Genomic DNA, 24607 nt, shown 5'->3' on the forward strand with positions numbered 1-24607 from the left:
ATCTGGCAGTCCTGGGACCCTGGGGCCCATCCGCACTTGGCGCAGCCGGTGCCCCGCCGGTTCTCCGCTCTGCCATGGCCAGCTCATGCTGCCGCTGCCTCTCTCGATCTTGGCGATCCCTCTCTCGGTCCTCTACTTCCAATTCCTTGATCCGCAGCTGGATCTCCAGCCGCCGCAGCTCTGCTTGGCTGGCCCCTGCCCTAGATGGGCTGCAGCTTGCAGGCCTCCTGGGGGAAGCTGTCTCATCTCTCCTGTGGGTTCCAGCGCTCCTCCCCCTCTCTGAGCCTGACACACTCTCAGGGGGGGTCTGGCTGCTTCCCCTGGGGACAAGATCCTGGCCCTGTGGCTGGTCGTTCTCTTCTAGCTGAGCAATCAGCTGGGCCTTGGTTGCTTTCTGCACAGGCAAGCCCCTCTCTCTGCACAGCCCCACCAGCTCTGCCTTCAAGAGTCGGGCGTAGGCCATCTGCCCGCTGGGCCCCTCGGTGCAGACTCACCAGTCTAGTGCTGCAGCGCCCCACGATTCCCAGGAACCGCTTCGCTCTGTCTCCAGCACGCCTGGCTCCAGGGCTCTTGCTTCTACTGCGCCTTGTCGCTTGCCGCTGGAAGCTTCATCCACGGGGTGCCGTGGATCCCACTTCTGACACCAGTGTGACGGCGCGTTGGGGGTTCCCCGTCTCCTGCACCCCGAAATGGCACAAACAGACTGCACCAGCCAGTGGAATTGAGGGTGGTTTATTGCTCCTCCAGCACAGCGCAGCACAGATGTAATCTGGTTACAGGAACTGGGCTAGGATGCCTCAGGCCCCCTTGAGATGGGGGAGACTGGGCCCCTAAACTCCAGCCCCTTCCCCTAGGCTCTCCTCCATGCTCTTCCACAGTCTAACTAAATTCCCCTCCAGCCCTGCCCCCGCAGTCAGGGCAGCATTCCACCTTCCTTTGTTCCTCTCCATGGGGGGTGTCTGGCCACTGGTTCAACCAGTTTGGCCTTATCTCTGCCTAGCCAGGTTTTCCCTGCTGGGTCTTGCTCCAGACAGCAGGGGTCACCACAGCCCAGCAATTACCCCCACTACGTCACAGGCCCCTGCGGAGCGAGTGCCTCATACCCCTGGAGGTGGATGGTAGGAAGGTGACGGGCTTCTGGGACACGGGGGCAGAGGTGACGCTGGCCCGATCCGATATAGTGGCCCCAGAGTGGATACTACCCCACACGCAGCTGACCCTGAAGGGCATAGACGGGTCCCAGTTTAAGGTGCCTTTAGCCAGGGTGCATCTGAAATGGGGGGCGAAGGAAGGCCTCAAGGAAGTGGGGGTGCACCCTCACTTGCCCACCGAGGTGCTGATGGGGAATGACCTAGAGGAGTGGCCCCATGAATCCCAGCGGGCTCTAGTCACTACCCGGAGCCAGAGCCAGCGGGGGGCTGACAACCTGGGTCTAGGGAAGGACTCCGGGCAGCATCCTCAGGGTCCCATCCCAGTGGACACAGGGTCCAGCCAGGCTGGGACTTCGGACCTAGGCAAAGGTGGGGAACAGGTCCCGATCCCTGCCTCAGCAGCTGAATTCCAGGCTGAGGTGCAGGCAGACCCCTCCTTGCAGAGGCTGAGGGACCAGGCTGGCCTCCATGCAGCTCAGCCCCGGGGGAGAGGTGGCCAGGAGAGATTCCTGCGGGGGCGTGGACTCCTGTTCCGTGAATGGCTTCCCCCCAGGAAGGCGAGGGCATGGGGGGTCCAGCGGCAGCTGGTCGTCCCCCGAAAGTATCGCCTCAAGCTGCTGTATTTGGCCCACGATGTCCCCGTTGGGGGCCACCGGGGGATCCGGAGCACCCGGCTGAAGCTGCTCCAGCACTTCTATTGGCCGGGAATCTTTACAGCCGTGCAGCGGTACTGCCGGTCCTGTGACTCCTGCCAGAGGGGCGGGAAGGCCCAAGACAGAAGGAAAGCGGCTTGGGGGTCTCTACCCCAGATAGACCCTCTGGGCCCGCTGAGAGAGTTATGGGAGGGGAAGACCTCCCTGGATGGAGCTTCGGGGGTGGAAGCCGCCCTGGCTGTCCGGAGAAGGCTCACTGGGCTCATGGCCCCGGCCCGAGAGACCATGGCCAGAGATCAAGGCCAGCGGAAGGGTGGGTGTGACCCCCGAGGACAGGCCTGCGCCAGTCGCCCTGGAGCGGGGCGGCGAGTGGACAGAGGGAAGCCAGCTCATGTGGGGCCTTGCCACGGCTGGCCTGGGTCAAGGGGAGCACCCATGTCCCCGGGGCGGGTTCCCACGCAGAGGACCCGAACTTCCCTAGGTCACGAGCGGAGTGACCCTGCTCAGTTCGCTCTCGGAGGGGGGAGAACTGTGACGTAGTGGGGGTACTTGCTGGGCTGTGGTGACCCCTGCTGCCTGGAGCAAGACCCAGCAGGGAAAACCTCACTATGCAAAGGTAGTGCCAAACTTGTTGAACCAGTGGCCAGACACCCCCCATGGAGAGGAACAAAGGAAGGTGGAATGCTGCCCTGACTCGGGGGCAGGGCTGGAAGGGAATTTAGTTAGTTACTGTCTGAGAGCATCGAGGAGAGCCTAGGGGAAGGGGCTGGAGTTTAGGGGCCCAGTCTCCCCCATCTCAAGGGGGGCTGAGGCATCCTAGCCCAGCTCTGTGACCAGATTCCATCTGTGCTGTGCTGTATCCTGGAGAGGCAATAAACTTCCTCTATTCCACCGGCTGGTGCAGTCTGTTTGTGCCATTTCGGGGTGCAGGAGACGGGGGACCCCCAACGCGCCGTCACACTGCTCTTTAACCGGGCAGTGGGGGCCGGAGATTTGCATAAAACGCCCCAACCTCCCCCCGCCCCTCTTGAAAAGGAGCCGGAACAAGGTGCGATCCTCAGTGGGGACAAACCTTCAGGGCGGCTGAAGCGCTGTGGGCGGGGGGGAGAGCGCAGACCCACCCTTCCTGTGTGGGACTGGCTCATACACATCACGGCAGTGAGGCTGCAAAGTGGGGTGGGCACAGAACATAAAAAGAAGGGAGATGCAGTGGACGAGAATCTCCTACGAACATGGGAAGGGGAGGGGGGACAGTTCGAGGAGCACGGGCAGCCAAACAGCTTAGGAGCAAGGGAACCCGCTGGGCCCTGAGAAGAGACACAGCTTCTGGGCTAGGAGTGCAGGGGCAGGAAAGGGGAAAGGACTGGAACCAGGACGCTTTCTACAGGGCCTTTTTAAACAGACAAACAAGGCACAAGCAACCCGTGGAACTCCTTGCCAGGGGATTTTATGAAGGCCAAGATTATAACAGGGTTACAAAAGAGCTAGGTAAATTAATGGAGCATAGTTCCATCAGTGGCTGTTAGCTGGGATGGGCAGGGTGCTGTCCCTAGCCTCTGTCATAAGCTGGGAATGGAAGACAGCAGAAGGATCACTCTGTTCTGCTCCATCCCTCTGGAGCACCTGGGAAGACAGGACCCTGGGCGAATGGACCTTTGGTCTGATGGAATGTGGCCAATCCGTACATACCAGTGTGTGCTGGGGGCGCTGCCCCTGGCAAGGTGGGAGGAGGCCCGGGTGATGTTTGGGCTCCTGGGAAAGGCAAAGGCGCAGAGCGCTCCCGGCGGTGGCTGGACGCAGGCAGGGAAACGTCCAGCCGAGAAGGAGGAATTCGGGTGGTGCGGGGAGACGAAGGCATCAGAACCGGTGGCTCTGCCCCTGGGTTTCTCTGCGCTGCGTGGGGGGGGGGGGAGGGAGGGGACTGGGCGGGGGAGACGCTGCAGGGTCCGGGCTGGGTGAGAACAGGGCTGCGGTGGCTGGGACACTGGAGGGTCTGGGCCGAGCCCGGAAGAGACGCGCAGCAGCCGCTGCTGGTGAGGAGCCCTCCCCATGGAACCTGCCTGTGTGCGACGTGGCGGGGGCGGGGTTTGCTGTCCGTGCCGGAGGGAAGAAGGCCTGGGCTGGGCGGGTTTGACCGGCTGGGTGGGGGGGGGGGGAGCTGGACAAAGCCCCTCGTGCTCCTCACACACAGGCCTGGGGGCGGTGCGAGGCAAAGGGGGCAACTGCCTCGGGGCCCGGAGGTTCCAAAGGGCCGGGGGCGCACCGCCGCCACCACCGACACTGCACCCGCCGCAGCGAGAGAAGGAGCGCGGGCCCTTTAAATAGCCCCGGGAGGCAGTAAGTGCCGATGGGGAGGGGGGGATCTGCTGCTCTGATGGCTGCCCCCAGCCCTACTCCTTCCACCCGAGGACACAGCCCTTCTGGGAGCGCGGGGCTGCCCCCACCTTGCCCCGGAGCCCTGCAATTCTGTCGCCCTTCGATCAGAAAACCGGGGAGACACTCCCAGGCGAGCAGGTCCTACTGCCCAGCCATGGGTCGCTCTCTGCCCCCTCCTAGAACCAGGGCCCGATTAACTCTTCCGGGGGCGAGTAGATTGTTCTAGGTGGCCCCAGACTCTGGGGTGGGGCCAAAAGGAGGGTTCAGAGACAGCGGGCCACCAGCCACACTGGGCACTTCTTACATCAGTCGGGGCCGGCGACAGAACAAACGGGCCACGCACCGTGTCCACAGCAGCAGCGATAACAGAGACCCGAGCCCGCGGGCGGAATAACTGAATAAAATATCTGCCGGAGCTGCTCCAAAAGGCCATTCCCCGCTGTGGCTGAGGACAGCTCTCGGGGGATTCCTTGGGCACTGACACCAGGGGGCTGCGGATCGTCCCTGCGGGTGCAGCCTGGGTAGAGACAAGGAGAGATTTAAACAGGAACCGCGCCCCCTATTTGCATAGCTCCTCCCCGGACACATAAAACCTCTTCGCTGAACCAGTCCAATTCACCTGCCCGGGGGGTCAGACGGGGCAGGAGGGAGGGAGGATTACTCGGGGCAGGGCGCGCATCTGTTACCGTGCACGGACAGGCTGGGTTCCCTGCTCTGTCCCAGGCTCTCTGTGGAACCTGGCGCAGGACCGTTCTGGGTATTGAGCCGTCAGGAGGGATTTTCGCCCAATTCCCATCGGTGCGCTGGCTCCAGAACACGCGGGTAAAAGGCGAACGTGTAACCGCACCCGCTGGAGAAGACACAAGGACCCCGGAACCCTCGTACCGCTCAAGGGCTGGGCGGCGCTGGGTGCGGGTTGAGATGCTGGTATCGAACCAGCCTGTACAAGGCAAAGGGCGCGAACCAACCACGTCTGCGGAGGCCCCCAGTGTGACCAATGGGCCAGCGAGACCTGGTTCCAGGCGGTGTCCGCAGAGACGGTGACTCGGCCCTGGAGGAAGGGGGCGTAGTTCGTGTTCCAGCTGCTCGGTCTGTGGGCAGCGTTACTTCCCAGTGACATAGATATTTTCTCTCTCTACCCCCCCCCCCTCCGTCCCCCTTCAGCTGCACAATGTCCTGGAACATGAATATGGGCTCAGGCTTTAAAAGCAAGATCCAAGGGCTGGTGGCCTTAACTCGCTCCCTGCCACGGGCAAGGAGGGAAAGTCAACTCTGGGCCGAGGGGTGGCACAAGACGGAGACTCGGAAGGGCTAGAGGGGGTGGGGTGGGGGTTCAATAGGGGCGGGTCCCTCGGAAAAGCCCTTTATCCAGGGGTTATAATGTCTCTTGATCCGTTGTAGTCAATGACACCCCCGCCCCCACCCATGGACCAGGGTTCCAATCGATGCTCATTCACAGCCCAGCTCCCACCAGCGAGACTCCGAGGGGATTTCGGTGCCGACAGGGGGCGGGCTTTGAAGGCTCTCAGAGACTGTCCGATGTATCCGCACGAGGAGGAGGTGAGGTGCTGAATTCTCTTCGGGGGTCTCTCTCTAAGCACCTACAGAGAGCCGCGGGCAGGTGGCTGTCCGGCTCGCCCGAGCTCCCGTCCTGTCGGAGTTCAAACTGATGCGCCCGGGCTGAGGGGCTGGGAAGCTCCTGAGGGATTATAGTGGGACTGAGGTGCCCATGTGGGTGGCAAAGCTCAGCCTGGCTGTGAGAGAGGGGTGCAAATAGGGTGTTTTCATGCACTTTGCTGTGGGTTCTGTCAGGCTGGGCTGCGAGGAGACTAGGAGAGGATGAAGAGAGGCGGGAGCAGCGGAGGGAGGGGCACAGACTGTGGCAGGGGGCAGGGAGAGCTGTGGGCCTGGCTGGCTTTTTCTGACACCTCGCTCAGACCCTGTGCGCATGTGTGTAGGAGGGAGTCACAGGTGGGAACTCAGGGCTCTGGTTTAGAAATCCCAGCCCACACCCCGTGCTCCAGCTGTCGCTGACTGCGGCTTGCTCAGCCATTGACATGGCCAGGGAGGTGCGGGTTTCCAGCCCAGCGCACAGAGCCTTGGATTCACACGGAGCCTTTTCTCACGCAGTGCCCAGCGCTGCACGGTCACTGCTGCCCCCTGGCGGCTCAAGGCAGGGTGTGCAGCCTGGGTTTGTGTAGAATCTCGAGTAGGTTTTGTGTCACTGTGTGTCTCGCACAGTAATAGCGGGCGGTGTCCTCGGGCTTCAGGCCGGTCATTTGCAGATAAACCGAGTTCACGGAGTTGTCTCGAGAAATGGTGAATCGGCCTTGGACAGCCGGGGAATACCATTGTTTGGATCCAGTTGGTTTACTGACCTCAGCCACCCACTCCAGCCCCTTCCCAGGAGCCTGTCGGACCCAGTTCATGCTGTAGTTGCTAAAGGCGAAGCCGGAGGCTTTGCAGGAGAGGCGCAGAGAGTCTCCGGGCTTCTTCACATCCCCACCGGACTCCACCAGCTGCACCTGGCACCGGACACCTGGGAACACAGACAGGTTATAGGTGTCAGAATAAAACCATTTATAATAAAATACCCTTTAACTGTCTTCGTTGTTTCAGGAAAGAAAATACCTTCCAACGCGGTTACAGCCAAAATAACAGGGAGCAAAAATCTCATTGTCCCTGGTGCTGGCGGGGAAAATTCTGCGGGGACTGGCAGGTCACAGCCCAGACACAGGGCCTGCGGATTGTCCCTGCGGGTGCAGCCTGGGCAGCGCGAGGGACAGATTTAAACAGGAAACTGACACTCCAATTTGCATATTCCGCGCCCTATAAAAGAGAGACAAACTCTCGCCACCGTTGATCCGAATCACTTGCGCAGAGGCGGAGAGAAGGGGGCACGGTCAGCTCTGTTGTGTTTGTGCAGAGCCGAGCGCACTGCGGCGGGGTCCCTCAGGGACAAACCCGCTCCTGCCTTGAATGACTCCTAGGCCCCGCGTTAGAGCCAATCCAGAAGCTGCCCCTGCCGGCTGATATCTCATGCGAGGGGCGAGGCAGGCTCTGATGATGGAGTCTCTGGGGGTGAGCTGGGCAGAGGGAGACACTGGGGGTAAATATGGGGGAGTCCGGGGGATGAGCCCTTCTGACGGACTCTGTGCGGTGGGAATGGCCGCCGGAGGGTCCGGGGCGGGGAGGGAGTGGCTGGGGGGTGATATGCATGATGGCGCGGTATGTGGCTGACTGCGCGTTGGGGTTTTCCGTCTCCTGCACCCCAGAAATGGCACGAACAGACTCCACCAGCCAGTAGAATAGAGGGGGTTTATTGCTTCTCCAGGATACAGCACAGCATCTGTCATCTGGCTACAGGGCAGGCCTAGGATGCCTCAGACCCCCTTGAGATGGGGGAGACTGGGCTCCTAAATGCCAGCCTGTTGCCTAGGCTCCTTCTTCCATGATACCAGCCAGAGACTAATCAACTCTCTTCCAGCCCTGCCCCCCAGCCAGGGGCCGCATTCCACCTTTCTTTGTTCCTCTCCCTGGGGGGTAGCTGGTCAGACAGGTTGAGAGACCCTCTTTGCATAATGATTCATCCCCTTTCCTGCTGGGCCGTGGTACAGACAGCAGCCAGTGGGGGTTACCAAAGCCCCAGCATAGAAACCAGCCAGTTAACCCCCACTATGTCACAGTTCTCCCTCCTCTGAGAGTGAACTGAGCAGGGTCACTCCGCTCGTGACCTAGGGAAATTCGGGTCCTCTGTGTGGGAACCCGCCCTGGGGACATGGGTGCTCCCCTTGACTCGGGCTGGCCGCGGTGAGGCCCCACATGAATTGGCTTCCCTCTGTCCACTCGCTGCACTGCTCCAGGGCGACTGGCACAGGCCTGTCCTCTGTGGTCGCACCCACCCTTCCGCTGGCCTTGATCTCTGGCCAGGGTCTCTCGGGCCGGGGCCATGAGCCCAGCGAGCCTTCTCTGGAAAGCCAGGGTGGCTTCCACCCCCAACGCTCCATTCAGGGGGTCTTTCCCTCCCATAACTCTCTCAGCAAGCCCAGAGGGTCCTCTATCTGGGGTAGAGACCCCCAAGCCGCTTTCCTCCTGTCTTGGGACTTCCCGCCCCTCTGGCAGGAGTCGCAGGACCGGCAGTATGGGCCCCGCCACTTCTGGCTCTGCCATGGCCAAGTCATGCTGTCGCTGTCTCTCTCGGTCCTGGTGGTCCCTTTCTCGATCTTGGCACTCCTTCTCTCAGTCCTCTACTTCCAATTCCTTCATTTGCAGCTGGATCTCCATCCCCAGCTCAGCTGGGCTGGCCCCTGCTCTACACTGACTACAGCTTGCAGGGCTTCCTTGGGAAGCTGTCCCATCTCTCCGGCGGGCTCCAGTGCTCCACCACCTCTCTGAGACAGAGACGCTCCGGGGGGGGGGGGGGGGTCTGGCTTCTTCCCACAGGGACAAGATCCTGGCCCTGTGACTAATCATTCTTCTCCAGCTGGGCGTTGGTTGCTTTCTGCACAGGCAAGCCCCTCTCTCTGCACAGCTTCACCAGCTCTGCCTTCAAGAGTCGGGCGTAGGCCATCTTCCCGCTGGTCCCCTCAGTGCAGACTCACCAGTCTAGTGCTGCAGCGCCCCATAATTCTCAGGAACCGCTTCACTCTGTCTCCAGCAGGCCTGGCACCAGGGCTCTTGCTTCTATTGCACCTTGTCACTCGCTGCTGGCAGCTCCAACCACGGGGTGCAGTGCATCCCACTCCTGACACCATTGTGATGACGTGTTGGGGTTTTCCTGTCTCCTGCACCCCTGTAATGGCACAAACAGACTCCACCAGCCAGTAGAATAAAGAGAGTTTATTGCTTCTCCAGGGTACAGCACAGATGTAATCTGGTTACAGGACAGGCCTAGGATGCCTCAGCCCCCCTTGAGATTGGGGAGACTGGGCCCCTAATTTCCAGCCCATTCCCTAGGCTGTCTCCTCCATGCTCCCAGACAGAAACTAACTCTCTTCCAGTCCTGCCCCCCAGCCAGGGGCGCATTCCACCTTCCTTTGTTTCTCTCCCTGGGGGGTAGCTGGTTGGATAGGTTGAGAGACCCTTTTGCATAATGACTCACCCCCTGCCCTTCTGGGCCATGCTGCTGCCAGCAGCCAGTGGAGGACACTCACAGCCCAATGCCCAGCATAGCACCCAGCAAGGTACCCCCACTACATCACAGGTGCCACCAGGGCAATGGCGGGAGCGGGGTCGGTGACACGTGCCCAGAGGATCCCACCTGGGGTCAGCTCCCGTGCCACAGAGCCGGGTGTTCCTGTTCCGCTGCCCTTAGTGCAGGGCCGGCTCTAAGCACCAGGAAAGCCCCCGGTCCCACTCCACTCGTGCCTCTGTCAAAAAAACGGGGGGCGGCCAAAATTTTTTTGCTTGGGGTGGCAAAAAACCTAGAGCCGGCCCTGGCCTGCTGGTCAGAAAGTAGGAGGGGAGAGCGAGTCCAGACCCTTCCCCTTTGACAGGGATTGTTTTCAGCAAGGAAAGAAACTTTTCACTGTCACGAGCCTGCATTTTACCAGTTTACCGTGCTGTGACTGGCCGTACAGCGGTGTCTACATGTCCCGCCCGTGCAGACAGAGGCAAAGCTCCCAGCCTGGACAGAGGGGAGAGAGAACGGAAACGACTTTTCCAAAATTCCCCACAGGTCAGGGGCAGGAAAGGACCCAGGTGCCGTGATGCCCCGTGCAGTGCTCTATTCACTAGGCAACACTGCCGCTTCGCTTGGGTCTGTCAATGTAGCTTTTCTCCTGCGTTTGTTCCTGGCTTTCCATTCGCATTGATCTGTGCAGGTCTCACTGCCGAAATGGGAACTCGCTGCTCGGAATCCGCTTCCCCTTTTTGTACGGGCCCCGCGTTGCGCTGTGTCACTGTGTCTCTCGCGCAGTAATAGGTGGCGGTGTCTGCAGCTGTCAGCGAGCGGAGCTGCAGCGAAAACTGGTTCTTGGACGAATCAGCGCTGAGCGTTGCGCGGCTCTGGACAGCCGGGCTGTAGTATGTGCGCCAGCTAGAGCTGCTCCAGTCGATCTGTCCCACCCATTCCAGCCCTTTCCCGGGAGCCTGCCGGACCCACTCCCACCATTTACTAGTGACAGAGTCACCGCTGATAGTGCAGCTCAGGGTGAGGGTCTCTCCGGGCTTCACCGCGCCGGGTCCGGACTGAACCAGCTGCACCTGAGAGGAGACGCCTGCGGAAAGAGAAACAGGAAAATGGAAGAAATGAACCAGCCCTTGAATCTCTGCACCTGTCCCCAATTTCCCCCGCGCTAACACACTCACAGCGGGGGGCGGCGAGCAGGCAAAGGAAAAGCCACAGAAATTCCATTCTGGTTCCCAGGCACTGAGGGAAACTCCGTAGCGGGCAGAGCCGGGCCGGTCTGTGTCTGGGCAGAGACTGAGGTTCCTAGAGCCAGGGGCTGGTATTTAACCGGGAAGTCTCGGCAGGGATTTGCATGCGGGTTCCCCAGCGCGTATAAACAGAGCAGATCTCTAGGCAGGGAGCGCTGTGTCCCCAGCGTGTGACCCAGAGTCAATTCGGGTTCATTGGAGCCCTTCGGAGGTAACCTTTGGGCTGGGGGTCGGGTCCTTGCATTGGGGCATCTGAATCCACCTTCCAGCCGCTCCTGCTCCCTCGCGTCCTGGGCCCGGCTGGAAAACACACACAATAGAGGCGCGGGTAAAAATGAGATTTCTTCCAGCTACTGTCCTGTCACAATCTGCCCCTTCTTTTGGGACGGTTCCACTTCTGGGGGGAGGGGTCCGCGATACAATAATAGCTGTAAGATGTGGAGGGGGTGCAGGAGTCAGGGCATGGCCTGAGGACGTGGGGGGTGCAGGAATCAGGGCTGAGGGCAGGAGGCTGGGGACGTGGGGGGTGCGAGAGGCGGAGCACAGGGCTGAGGAGGATGGGAAATAGTGTGTGAGAGGGCCCGGGGCTCGGTGACATTCTCTTTCCGGTTGGACCGGACGTTGGGGCAGGATCTCTGCGGCCGGATGGTGGCCGATTCTGCCTCCCCTGTTATCATTGCTACAGGGCGACTGATGCCGTCTCCATCCCCTCCTATGGCCAGATGGGGGCCGGGCCGCGAGGCCTCTACCAGGATCGGGGCCAGGGACAGGCTTCGATTCAGGGATACATGGAAAAGTTTGCTGAAACCCGGCTCTGGGCGGGACAGTTTTACATTTCAGCCCAGTTCTCGGTCTCTGGCTGCACGTTACGCTCTGCTCTCAGCGGTGTCACTGGCTGCGGGAGACCTGCGGGAATATTTGTCTCGTGTCCCTAGAACACAGAGAGTTCCCGAAATATTCACCCGCTGCTCTGGCGCCGACCTGCCGGTTTGTGTTCTGGGCTGGGCAGCTTTCTACTCGCTGTGCCCGGCACAGTAATAGCGGGCGGTGTCCTCGGGCCTGAGGCCGGTCAGTTGCAGGTGCAGCAGGTTGTTGGGGTTCTCCCTGGACTGGAGATGGTGGAATAGGTGTCGCCGCCTGCACTAATCAGAGACACTCATTCAAGCCTTTTCCCGGGAGACTTCCGGACCCAGTTACAGTGGGAAGGCAAGGATGTGTGAAGGGGAAAGAAATGAGCTCTGGAAAGAAGTGGGCCAGGACACCCCTTCCCTGCTTCCACCCCGTGCAGCTGGAACCAGCTTTAATCCCCTCCCACTCACACAGCCTGGCTTCGAAGCATGTTGTCGGCCACACTGGGAGAGAAAGTTTGGGAGGGTACCCACCTGGCGAGCCTTGGGAAAAAGTGGTACCAGCTACTAGGAAAGGTGGGTGTGTGCAGAGGGCCCAGCCAAGCCTGCAGGGCAGAGAGCACCCGGCAGTTGGTCCCTTCCTGCTCACACCTCAAGGCTGCTGCTGGCCACCAGAATAACCCAGCTGCCGCCTGCTGCCCGCTACAGCTCTGGCAACAAGAGGTGAACCCTGCGGATGCAATGCGCACCAGGGCCCTGGAAATTGGACCGCAGGGGCTTTAGGCCACCTGGCCAGAGAGGTGATTAGCACAGAAGAGTGCCTCGGGGATGCGAAAGCCGATCGCTCCCAGAGTGCAGTGGCAGGGTCCAAGGAGAGCAAGTGAGGAGGGTGCTAAGCCTCTTCCCATGGGTTGCTGTGGAGCCTGCAGTTTTAAGCCACGAACTGTCTGTAACTGGCTCCCCTCCCCCCAGCTTCAGGGCACAAAGCCAGTTCTGCGCATGACTTTGGCACGTGCAGGGCTGGGCTCTTCCTGACCACGTCCCTGGTCAGAGCGTCTTGGGCTTTCCCAGGGCACCGGCCCAGCCAGAGGTGGAGGGGAAGGAAGAATCCTGCCGGCCAGGCTGTTGGTGAGCTGAGTGCTGAGTGCTCTGCCCAGAGACTTGTTCTCCGCAGAGCTCTGGGAGTGGGACGCGCCTTTAAAATCTGGTCAGGCCACTGTTCAGGGAGAAGGCCGTGAACCAATGAACAGAGCAGAGCATTTTGCAGCACTCTGTAGCCAGCCCCCCAGCCCTGCTCCAGGCCCCTCTAGGCCCTCGCTACAGCCCGTCTTCCCGCCTGTCGCACAACTAAACTATGGGCATCAGAGCTGTGCAGGGAGGTGGTGCGTGGGGATGGATGGATAGGCGGGTGTGAGGGGACAGAAGACAGATAGGGAGACGCTGCCACATTCATTCAGACCAATGCTCTGTCCAGGCTAGTCTCTGTGGCCAGGACGAGATCTGCGGGCAGAGCGCACAGCGCCGAGCCACTCCGCCAAGCCCCACAAAAGCCCTTCCCCGTGTCTGTGTTCTGGTAGCTCGCGCCGCTGTCCGTCGGGCCCTCGGACGCGCCCTGGTCTCTGTGCCGGGGCAGGGCGAAGCTCCGCTTGGCAGCTGGAGCGCAGGGCGCTGCGAGTCTCAGGTCAGAGCGGCAGGGGCTGGGGACCGGCGGTTTGAAGAGGGCGGGGTGAGTGTCCGCAGCGGGCTCCTGCCCTTTTCCCGAGGGACTGCGGTGGAGGAGAGGGGGATCCAACTGGGACCGGATCCTGCTCCCAGCCCGGAGCTCACGGGGCAGCGTGACCCGGGGGCGCGTCTGGCAAGGGCTGCGCCTGGAGCTTTACCACAGGGCGCTCAGCCCTTGATCAAAGCCCTGGTCAATTCATATCTCGCCCTTAATGCACAGTCCTCGGGCTCGGGTCCTTCCAGCGCCGGTTTCCCGGCCGTGCAGACGCGACTCGCTGTTTGCAGGGGCGAGTTACTTCGTGTCGCTGGGCTTTGCTTTGCCCCTCCTGACACAACTGGGAAGGGGACTGACTTTCAAAGGGCGGTCGGCCGGCTCCTGCCAGCGCTCACCCCTAGCGGGGCGCCATGGCCATGGGACACAGCCGGTACTGCGGGAGGCGAGAGAGCGAAGGGAAACGCTTTCGCTCTGACGCCAGTCAGATGGGTTATTTCTGCGGCAGGTGCGAACCCCCCGGGCAGTGAGGCGGGCGGGGCCATGGCACGTGACTGGCCTTTGGGTGCCCAATTAACCCCGCTTTGCAGTGACGCAGAGAGCTCTGGTGAACAACACTGGGACCCGCGAGAGGCGGTGGGCGAGGGGGGCAGTTTGTGCCGCTTCAGTGTCTAGCTGGGATTGCTGGGGGGGGGGGGGGCGGGATTATGATGTCTCACGTTGGTGGCTAAGGCTGAGCTAGTGGCCCCTCTGCTGCCCCCACGTGGAGCAGGGAGGAAATGGCGCGACTTCAGCTCTGGTTTTTGTACCAGCGCGACTAGGTTTCCTCTCCCTGTGCGTCTCTCGCACAGTGATAGCGGGCCGTGTCCTCGGGCTTCAGGCCGGTCATTTGCAGGTGCAGCAGGTTGTTAGGGTTCTCCCTGGAGATGGTGAATCGGCCTGTCGCCGCCGGGGAATACCACTGCTTGGACGCATCGTAGTTAATCTCAGCCACCCACTCCGGCCCTTTCCCGGGAGCCTGCCGGACCCAGTGCATCGCGGAGCTGCTGAAGGTGAAGCCGGAGGCTTTGCAGGAGAGGCGCAGAGAGTCTCCGGGCTTCTTCACATCCCCTCCGGACTCCACCAGCTGCACCTGGGACCGGGCACCTGGGGACAGAAACACATTAGAAATATGGGTATAAACCCGAACGTAATGGAATATTGGGGTAGCGCTACTGGGGATGGAGAGGACACAAAACCTTCCAGAGCCGCTGCCGTGAGCACTAAAAGGAGCCAAAATCCCATTGTCGCTGGTGTCGGAGGGGAAGGTTCTCCGAGCGAATAGTTGGTTCTTGCCCGGACACAGGGCGCTTGGGGCTGTGATCCCAGGGGCAGCCTGGGCAGAGACAGATTTAAACAGGAAGCTGTTACCGTAATTTACATATTTCCCTCTTTATAAGCGGCAGAAACATCTGTCATTGGCACCGGAATGATGTGACTAAGGCTGTGAACGGATTCGGTCTGGGTGTTTGTGCAGCGCCTAACGCAGCGCACTGGGGCCCGGACTGACGTGTCCGAAAGGAGAGATTGCAAGGTGCCTTCTAGGGCCTCAGTGTCCGGGACATGGTTCTAGCTTGGCTCGAACGCCGCTCCAAGCAGAACAGAGTCTCGTTCGCCCAGAAGACGTTGGATCAAACCCCGCAGGAGAACACTTGCCTGATGAGAGCATGGGGCAAAGCAGAGGACAGTGCCTTGGTCAGAGGGGTGTGGATGCTGAGGGTTTGCTGGCGATAGTTAGGTAGGCTGCTGCTTTTTAAAAAAGGTGTCAGGGTTTTGCCTCCCCACCAATGTCAATGAAACTTGAGCGCCAAACTCCCCTAGTCGCTCTGAGACTCCCAGTCAGAGTCAGTTCCCTTTGCGCAACTTCCTGAAACAGTCTCCTCCTGCAGTGGATTTGCAGCGACCCCCTTCCTTCGGAGGCGGGAATTTCCTTTGGAGGAGGAGTCTCTCTTTGAGCCCTCCCAGCCATTGCTCAGCGCCGCCAATGGACACACACAGTCACACTCCCTACAGCTGTGAGGTGGTTTGTGGTGAGCTGCAAGGAAATGGGCCGGGGGCGGGGCCAATAGAACAGGGGGGCCCAGGCCGGATGTGACGCAGCATCGCGCTGTTCTGTCTCCTGGCAGGGGGGTTCCAGAGTCCGGCTGGGCACAGAATGTCCCGCTGCTGTTTGCTCCGCCCGCCGGCCAATGGGCAGCTGGGAAATCGCTGAAAGGAGGGGTCTGTCTGTCTGTGTCTGTCACACATCACAAGCATCTGGGAACAGACACGCGGTGCGAGAATATTTCCCTGGTGGATCCGGCAGCCAGGGCCGGATTTAGGAAGGTGAATGGACCCGGATCGTCCGATCCCCTTAAGAACCGCGTTCTCGGAACAGGTCCCAGGTTCACTCCCCACAGCTGGGCCAGACCTACACAGATATGCGCTCCCATGTCCCCACCTGACCGAGGGCCGGAGCTCCGCCATGTCCCAGCGCAGCAGCTCCCCTTGCCACCGCCAGGGCCTGATTTACCCAGCAGCCCAGCCCCGACGGGTTGCATTGAATTTCAGACCAATTTTGTGTCTGAATGGAATTACGAGTTTCGCTGGTTCCAACCCCAGCTGCGGCTGGAAGGCTGGGTCTGTAACCTGGGTTAAGAGTTTTGCTAGTTCCAGCTCCAGCAAAGGGAGCCTGTCAGGGACGGTCTAGAATAACACTCAGCCGTGCCAGGAATGCAGGGGACTGTACTGGTCTCTCAAAACCCCATCGAATCCCATGAGTCTGTGCCCTAAAGAACAGGGGATTTATATCAGGGAGTTCCCAGTCCAGTATCCCCTGCGTGCCGGTAGGGAGGGGGAGAGATTGAGGGGAATTCCTGCTGCTCCCCCACAGAGGACTCAGCCCTGTCCTTGTGGGGCGGGGAAGGGCTTTGGGCTCAGCTCTCTCCCCTGCTCTGGCTTCACTGCCCTGCTCAGAATCCGCTTCCCCTTTTTGTGCCAGTCCCTGCTTCGCTCCGTGTCACTGTGTGTCTGGCACAGAAATACGTGGCGGTGTCTGCAGCTGTCAGCGAGGTGAGTCGCAGATAATACTTGGTGCTGGAGGAATCCACGGTGATGGTGATGCGGCCTTGCAGGGACGGGTTGTAGACTGTGTTCCCGCTCCATTGTCCCATCCACTCCAGCCCTTGGCCCGGGGCCTGGCGTAACCAGTCCCAGTAGTAGCTGCTGGTGACGGTGCCCCCGGTGACAGAGCAGGTGAGTGTAAGGGTCTCTCCGGGCTTCACCGCGCCCGGGCCGGACTCCTGGAGCTGGAGCTGGGACAAGGCACCTGGGAAAAGCAGGGATCGGTCAGACTCCAACCCACCTGTCCCCTCAACCCTCGGCGCCTCCCGCCGCCTCCCGCCGAGACTCACCCGCGGCCAGAGCCAGGAGGAGCAGCGGGAGGAGCGGGGTGTTCATGGTGCACTAGGAGGAACAGCTTAGACTACTGAGAACACGGCGGTTGTGCGCTCCCGGGGGACGCTAATTTAACCCAGACCCCGGAACGGGGATTTGCATAACGAGGCAGAGCCCAAAGGAGGAGCTATAAGGAGCTGACCAAAAGGCCCCTCTGCCTCTCTGCGCCCTTCCTGGACATTCTCTGTCTGTCTGTCTGTCTGTCTCTCACACACGCACACACACCTCGCTTTGCTAGTTGCTGCGCAGGAGGAAAACACAAAAGCCCAGCGTGAATTGAACTCTCCCCCCCTCCCCCGCTCCTGTCTCTCATTAGTTTATCGTGTCCGTTTATTCGTGTAAACAAAGCAGGCACCTAAGAAATCGAATTCTGGGCCCTGGGACTCCAGTTATTCCGCGCCCTTCCCTGTTCCAGCCCCCACACACTTATGCCTGATGGCTCCCAAACTCAACGGTTATTGATTATCGACGTTTGCTTATTGCTTATTGATTTTAAATTGGAGGCACAGGTAGGTAGCTAGGTGGGCGGTTAAGTGTCTCTTTTGCCTTATTAAGGGGAAGTCTGGGCACCCAGATCCCCTAGAGATCTTAGCAAATCTCAGCCTGATATTCCCAAGGACAAGGCGCTCCGTTTCTGGAGGGTTTTTCATCGCTGCTCTTTCCCCCCATAACTACAAGCTGGAAGGAGGGTTTGTGACACTTTAAAAGGGCTCCGAGCGCTTTCATTGCATTCGCTGGAGGTGGGTCATGTTGAGTGGGCGGAGCAGGGGTGTAACCTGGAATGGGCACCAGGCTCTCGGCTTCAGCCTCTGGGCTGACACCCCTGTTTTGAAGGTGACCTGAATAAATGGGGATTTTAACCAAGGATTCCAGCTTCGAGCTCACACGTGACACTTTGCTGCCCTCCTGTGGCTCTGTCCCATTGGTGACCGTGGGAAATATTTCGCTCCCTTTTTCCTTAAGGTTCATGTAACTTGACCGGCTCTTTTGCCTTTGAGGCACCGGGGGCAGGAGGTTTGTTTATTTGTGGTTTGAAAACAGTTTCCAGAATTTTCTCTGCACCGCACGAACTGCATCTTTCTTCCCGCACAGAATGGAACTAGGGGGCTTATTGAGGACACGGGACTGTCCCGGCCTGGGTGTCTGTGCAGCGCTGGGTACGGGGCCCTGGGATCCTTCTGACACTTTTCGACCCCTAGAAGGAATGAAGCCGGCAGTGACTGTTTCTCCTCACACAGGGGTTGTTAGACTGGCTGTTGCCAGGTGTTACGGAGCCAATGGCCTGGCTCCCAAAGCCCTTGTGACGTAGTGTTGGTACCTTGCTGGCTGCTGGCTGTAGCACGGCCCAGCAGGACAGGGGATGAGTCATTATGCAAGGGGCACCCAACCTGTCCGACCAGTTGCCTCCCAGGGGAAGAGACAAAGGAAGGAAAGCGAGGTCAGCCCCTGGCTGGGGGGCAGGGCTGGAAAGGACGTTGGGGAGTTTCTGTCTGGTATGATGGAGAAATCGGCCTAAGCAATGGGCTGGGATTTAGGGGCCCAGTCTCCCCCATCTCAAGGGGGGCTGAGGCATCCTAGGCCTGCCCTGTAAGAAGATTACATCTAAGCTGCACTGTATCCTGGAGAAGAAATAAACTCCCTCTGTTCTACTGGCTGGCGGAGTCTGTTCGTGCCACTACTGCGGTGCAGGAGACGGGAAACCCCTACACGCCATCACACTGGTGTCAGGGGTGGGATGCGCTGCACCCCGTGGATGGAACTTCCAGCAGTGAGTGTCAAGGCACAGTAGAAGGAAGGGGCTTAGAGCCAGGTGTGCTGGAGACAGAGCAAAGCGGTTCCTGAGAATAGTGGGGAACTGCAGCACTAGACTGGTGAGTCTGCACCGAGGGGACCAGTGGGAAGATGGCCTACACCCAACTCCTGAAGGCAGAGCTGGTGAAGTGGTGCAGAGAGAGGGGCTTGCCTGTGCGGAATGCAGCCAAGGCCCAGCTGATTGCTCCGCTGGAAGAGAATGACCAATCATGGGGCTGGTATCCTGTCCCAGTGTGGAGCAGCCAGACCTCCCCTGGGAATGTCTCAGGCTCCGAGAGGGGACAGAGTGCTGGAGCCCGCTGGAGAGACCAGACAGTTGTCGCAATTTGTTGAGAAAATACTTCTGCTTTGAAAAAGATCTCGCAGGATTCCTGGGCTGCAGACAAGGTTAATACATATTTGCACGCTAGAAAGACATGCCTGTACACCGAGCATTGTTCAAATTAAACTTGTCCAAAACCAGGGCCAGCTCTAGGCACTAGCAAATCAGACAGGTTCTTGGGGCGTGTGACATAGTGGGGGTACTTGCTGGGCTGTGGTGACCCCTGCTGTCTAGAGCAAGACCCAGCAGGGAAAACCTCACTATGCAAAGGTAGTGCCAAACTTGTTGAACCAGTGGCCAGACACCCCCCATGGAGAGGAACAAAGGAAGGTGGAATGCTGCCCTGACTGGGGGGCAGGGCTGGAAGGGAATCGGGTTAGTTACTGTCGGAGAGCATGGAGGAGAGCCTAGGGGAAGGGGCTGGAGTTTAGGGGCCCAGTCTCCCCCATCTCAAGGGGGCCTGAGGCATCCTAGCCCAGCTCTGTGACCAGACTACATCTGTGCTGTGCTGTATCCTGGAGAGGCAATAAACTTCCTCTATTCCACCGGCTGGTGCAGTCTGTTTGTGCCATTTCGGGGTGCAGGAGACGGGGGACCCCCAACACGCCGTCACAGGGTGCACTTTGCCGGGCGGCATTTTAGGGAAGCAGCTGGAGCTGCTGTTCCTCTCCCAGCATCACCCTGTCCCCCCTGTGACGTAGTGGGGGGTAACCTGCTAACTCTCTGGGGCTGTCTGTAGCACCACCGGGCAGACAAGCGATGAGTCACTGTGCCAAGAGGATATCCCAACTGGTTTGGCCAGCTGACCCCCATGGAGAGGAACAGAGGAAGGTGGAATGCTGCCCTGGCTGGGGGGGGGGGGGGGGGCAGGGCTGGAGGAGAGTGAGTTAGTTCCTGTCTGGAAAGCAGGGGAGAAGGAACTGGGGAGGGGGCTGGGATTCCCCTATCTCAAGGGGGGGCACTGAGGCCTCTTAGCCTCAGTTCCTGTAACCAGATTACATCTGTGCTGTGCTGTATCCTGGAGGAGCAATAAACCACCCTCAATTCTACTGGCTGGTGGAGTCTGTTTGTGCCATTTTGGGGTACAGGAGACGGGGAACCCCAACGCGCCGTCACAAAGGGCTAGGTGTGGGAAGGTCCGGGCAAGCTCCAGACAAATAGAGGCAGAGCGATGGCAGGGACTCTCCCAGCAAGAGGGAGTGACAGAGCCAGGGACAGATCCCAGGTGCCTCACCCCCAGTGCGCACAGTGGGATCCCAAGGAGCCCCCCCATCCTCCAAGGCAGAGCGAGTTTGTTCCATTTGTATCATTTGGACTTTCTAGTGTAGCGGGGGGCGTGGCGGAGAAGGTGTTTCCCAGACCTCTTATCTTCCGTAGGAAGGAAGAACTGGGACTCAGACTGTCCCTGCGCTCCGTGTTCTCGTCTGACAAACAATCGCCCCGCCCCGGTCACTGCCCGACAGGAGCGTGTGGGCTGTTCGCATCCATCCCCGTGTGTGTCCTGATCTCTGAGGGGCCCCGCTCGCCCTGCTCCTCTGGCCTCGCCAGGCTGCTTAGAAACCGCTTCCCCTTTTTGTGCCGGGCCCGCTGCGCTCTGTGTCACTGTGCGTCTCCCCTAACGCAGTGATAAGTGGCGGTGTCTGCAGCTGTCAGCGAGCGGAGCTGCAGCGAGACCTGCTTCTTGGCGGTGTCCCCAGAGATGGTGACTCGGCTTTCGAAAGACGGGGCGTAGGCTGTGTTCTCCCCTCCATATAGATACACGTACCCGATCCACTCGAGAGCTTTCCCGGGGGGCTGCTGGATCCAGTTCCATGTATAGCTGCTGTCAGTGATGGATACACCCGAGACAGCGCAGCTCAGAGTGAGGGTCTCTCCAGGCTTCACTGTCCCTGGGCCCGACTGGACCAGCTGCACCTGGGAGCGGACACCTGGGAAAAGGGAAACAAAGGGATGAAAGAACCGAAGCAACCCACGGTTCTGTCCCTAATTTCTTCCCCGCCCGTCTCATCCTCACTCACAGCGGGGGGCGGCGAGCAGGGCAAGGAAAAGCAGCAGAGGTTCCATTCTCGTGTCTGGGCAGAGACTGAGGCTCCAAGAACTGGGGGTTTGTTTTTAAGCAGCAAGTCCTGCGTAGGGATTTGCATGCGGGTTGCACCCAGCGGCTATAAGATGACAAAGAGACATCTAAGAGGGGAGCGTTGTCTGGCGGAGCCACCTGCAACTCGTCATCACGTCTGGACTGGGATGGGGCGGTCACAGGGCTGAAGGAAAAGCCTTTCCCCTGAGTGTCATGGGCCTTGGGACACAGGGTATAGCAGGGTCTGGTGCCCTCCAGCTGCGGCTCCTGAGAATAGAGATGGCACAGATTAAACCAGAGCACAGACACAGCCGGTGGAAATGAGCTGCCATGAGAACGATTAAAGGGGAAGGTGATGCCTTTCTGTAACAGTAATTAATTAATATAATTAATATCTTGCCCCGCGGACAGAGCCAATAGTGAAAGTGGTGGAGAGACCCTGGGCATTGGGTAGGGGATACAGATAAACAGCTGCCCTGAGGCAGGAGGGAATGGAGACCGGAAGGGACGATGCAGCTTTGGGGTTCGTGCCATGAAGAGCTTTGACTGCGCTCGGGGGATCCCAGAGTTAACAGGCAGGGGGAGCAGCAGCTTGTGGGGTTTGTGTCAGTGGCAAGTTAATCGCCTCATGGCTATTTAGCTCCGACGGCAAATCTGGGACCGCCTGACCCGAGCCCCTGCAGCGCACGGACCAGGGGGTTCCCCCGGGGGTCGCTGGGCAACGCGCCAGCACGGAGTGTCCCCAGCTACCGCCTGACCAACCCCAGGAGGTGATAATTGCTCGTGCCCACACAGATGTGTAGGCGGGGCTTGTGCTTGTCAGTGACGGGCCCTGATGAATGGGAAGGGCTCAGGTTACTGCGACCTTGTGTCACGTGCTCGCTCCTCTCCCTGCGCCGCCCCCTACTGGAGCTGCAGCGAGTGTTCCCCTACGTGTCTGTGCTCACCTCCGCGTCCCGAGAGCGCAGCCGCCCAACGCGTGTGGGCTTTTCCTCGCTCTCTCTGCCCAGGGCCTCTGCCCACAGCTGCCCGTTTCCTTCTTTTATGTCGGTTTGACACAATCCCCGTGGCAGGTCGGAGGGGGCAGACCCACGTTGAGACTGAATTTGAGTTCACACAGATTTTTGGGACACCCCATTGTGGGGCACTAGGGAGAGTGTGTCCCACACAGGGCACGTGCTACAGAGAAATGGCCCGAAGTCTCTTCAGTTTAGCTTTTTTTTCGTATTGGAGTCACTTTAGCCGAGTCTAAAGAGTGTGTGTGTGTGTGTGTGTGTGTGTGTCCGTCCTGTCCCAGCTGCGGGCAATGGCTCGTGTTCTGTAAGGCACAGGGACAAAACTGGATTCAATTCCCCGCCTGCTCCCATAAATAGATCTAGTGTCCAGCTGCTCTGGTTTTCCAAGGCCTCTGAGTACCGCTTCCCCTTATTGTACTGGTCTCTGCTGCGTTCTGTGTCCCTGTGGGTCTGGCGCAGTAATAGGTGCCGCTGTCTGACGCTTTCATTGAGCGGAGCTGCAGCGAGAACTGGTTCTTGTCGGTGTCTGCAGAGATGGTGACCCGGCCCTGGAAAGGCGGAGCGTAGCTCGTGCTCCCGCCCTTAGGATGAATATTTCCCATCCACTCCAGCCCTTTGCCGAGAGGCTGCCGGAGCCAGTCCCAGGCGTAGCTTCTGTCCGTGATGGAGACCCCGTAGACAGCGCATCTCAGAGTGAGGGTCTCTCCGGGCTTCGCTGCCATCGGGCCGAACTGATCCAGCCGCACCTGAGAGAGAACAGCTGCGGAAAGGGAAACAAACCAAGAAAGTAATTAGCCAGAGACAGAGAGAGTCCCCCTGATTCTCCCTCTGCCCCACGGACACTCACAGCGGGGGGCGGCGAGCAGGGCCAGGAAAAGCAGCAGAGGTTCCATTCTCGTTCCCAGACACTGAGGGAAACTCCCGAGCGGGAAGGGCCAGGCAGGGCTGTGTCTGGGCAGAGACTGAGGCTCCTGGAACCATGGGCTGGTTTTTAACTCTGCAGCCCCGAGCAGGGATTTGCATGCGGGTTCCCAAGTGGGTATAAGGGAGGCCAGGGGCTGAGCACTCAGTACAGGGCGATGTGCCCTCGGGGGCAGGTATTCCCTTGCTGTTCAGCCACATGGAATGACGGGAGATGGTTTTATGAGGGGATAGGAAGCTGTGAGCACAGGGCCTGACTGAGATTCATAGAATCATAGAACCATAGAGCTGGAAGAGATTTCAGAAGGTCATCAAGTCCAGCCCCTGCTCTAGGCAGGACCAATCCCAACTAAATCAACCCAGCCAGGGCTTTGTCAAGCCCACCGCTAGGGGGAGACTTCACTACTTCCCTAGGTAACCCATTTCAGTGCTTCCCCACTCTCCTAGTGAAATAGTTTTTCCTAATATCCACCCTGGATCTCTCCCACCACAACTTGAGACCATTGCTCCTTGTTCTGCCATCTGTCACTACTGAGAACAGCCTCTCTCCATCCTCTTTGGAACCTCCCTTCAGGAAGTTGAAGGCTGCTATCAAATCCCCCCTCACTCTTCACTTCTGCAGGCTAAACAGACCCAACTCACAGGTACAGGGGACCACAGCTCCCACTGGCCAAGGATCACCTGCGGAGGTTCAGGTAAATAAAGCGGTGGCAGCCCATCAGGATTTAACCGTGATGAGCTGCTGCTGCTGAGTCATCGCCCACCCCTGCTCTTATCTGTCTTATGGGAGGTTCCAAACGCCAGCGCAGTCAGTGTTGTCTGTGCCTTAGAGCAGGGGCTGCCACAAAATGAGCCGGGCAAATAATGGCGCCAAATCCAAGCACTGCCCAGGCAGTGTCAATAGAAATGGGCTGCGCCTGAGAATGCCTGGACGCAGGGACAGAAGTCTCAGAGGGGCAACCTGTGGCTTTGTCAGTCTGTGACTTTGCAAACAACTCATCTGGTGTGGTGGGTCTTACCCACGTAAACGCAAGATTCTCTGCATGTGTGTGAGTCTCGGGGGTGCCCCAGGACTACTCCTTGCCAGACTGTGTAAGACTAAAAGTCTTCTGACAGTGGCCAATGCCAAGTGTCCCAGAGGGAAGGAACAGAACAGGGACTCCTCAAGTGATCCCTCCCCATTGCCCATTCCCAGAATGGGACACCACCTCTGCCCATCCTAGCCAACAACCACATGTTCTCTTTTTTAACTCCGATATAGTGTTGGATTTCACAACATCCGCTGGCGAGGAGTTCCACAGGTTTCCAGGTAGGGAAAGAGCCCTAACTTCAGTGTCAGGAAGGCTGATTTTAGACATCTGTGTATCAAACAGCCTTCGCCATGGGGAGGCAACCTGTTATAAACAGAACACTCAGCTGGGCCATGTGTCCAATGAGGCTGTGATCACAGAAATGAGATGCGGGGAGGAGGCCAAGGCTTCAGCAGAGCTTGCTGCACCATTGTAACCATGGGAGTGAGGGGGATGAGGGAAGCCGGATGGGAAGAAGAGGAGGGGGCTGAGTTCTGGGCCAGGCATGGGACTGCGGGGAGCTGGGCCCGAGGGGAAGGAACTGAGCTATGAGCGGAGTGGGGGACAGAGGTTAGCAGGGATGACTGAGGGAAAGGAGGGGGGCTCACACTGCTATGGGGCAGAGCTGTCTGAGGGTGTGTGGGGGGGGAGTGGAAAAAACCAAGGTGGGCACAGCGCAGCTGGGGGGAAGAGCTGGACTGTGGATAGCTGGGACACAGGGCTTCTGGGGGGGGGGGGGCAGACAGAGGAAGGAGGATGGGGAAGCAATTGGGGGTTGGTGCTGTGACCTACTAG

At 59.4% G+C, this 24607-nt stretch overlaps 2 protein-coding genes across 2 annotated transcripts in view; one reads left to right on the plus strand and one right to left on the minus strand.

Moving 5' to 3' along the window:
* LOC149521034 (leukocyte immunoglobulin-like receptor subfamily A member 3) overlaps positions 1–24607 on the plus strand; it is a 1043054-nt gene that overhangs the window by 694424 nt on the left and 324023 nt on the right. The gene's annotated exons all lie outside the window — the stretch shown is intronic.
* LOC142821230 (olfactory receptor 10D3-like) overlaps positions 20328–24607 on the minus strand; it is a 30403-nt gene continuing 26123 nt past the window's right edge. Inside the window, exons 4-5 of the mRNA XM_075912078.2 lie at positions 22240–22581; positions 20328–20656 (exon numbers count right to left, since the gene is read on the minus strand). Coding sequence (XP_075768193.2) covers positions 20328–20656; positions 22240–22581 — 671 coding nt within the window. The remainder of the gene's footprint in view (positions 20657–22239; positions 22582–24607) is intronic.

The sequence above is a fragment of the Pelodiscus sinensis genome, chromosome 30, assembly GCF_052426305.1.
Source record: "Pelodiscus sinensis isolate ZL-2025 chromosome 30, ASM5242630v1, whole genome shotgun sequence".
NCBI lineage: Eukaryota > Metazoa > Chordata > Testudines > Trionychidae > Pelodiscus > Pelodiscus sinensis.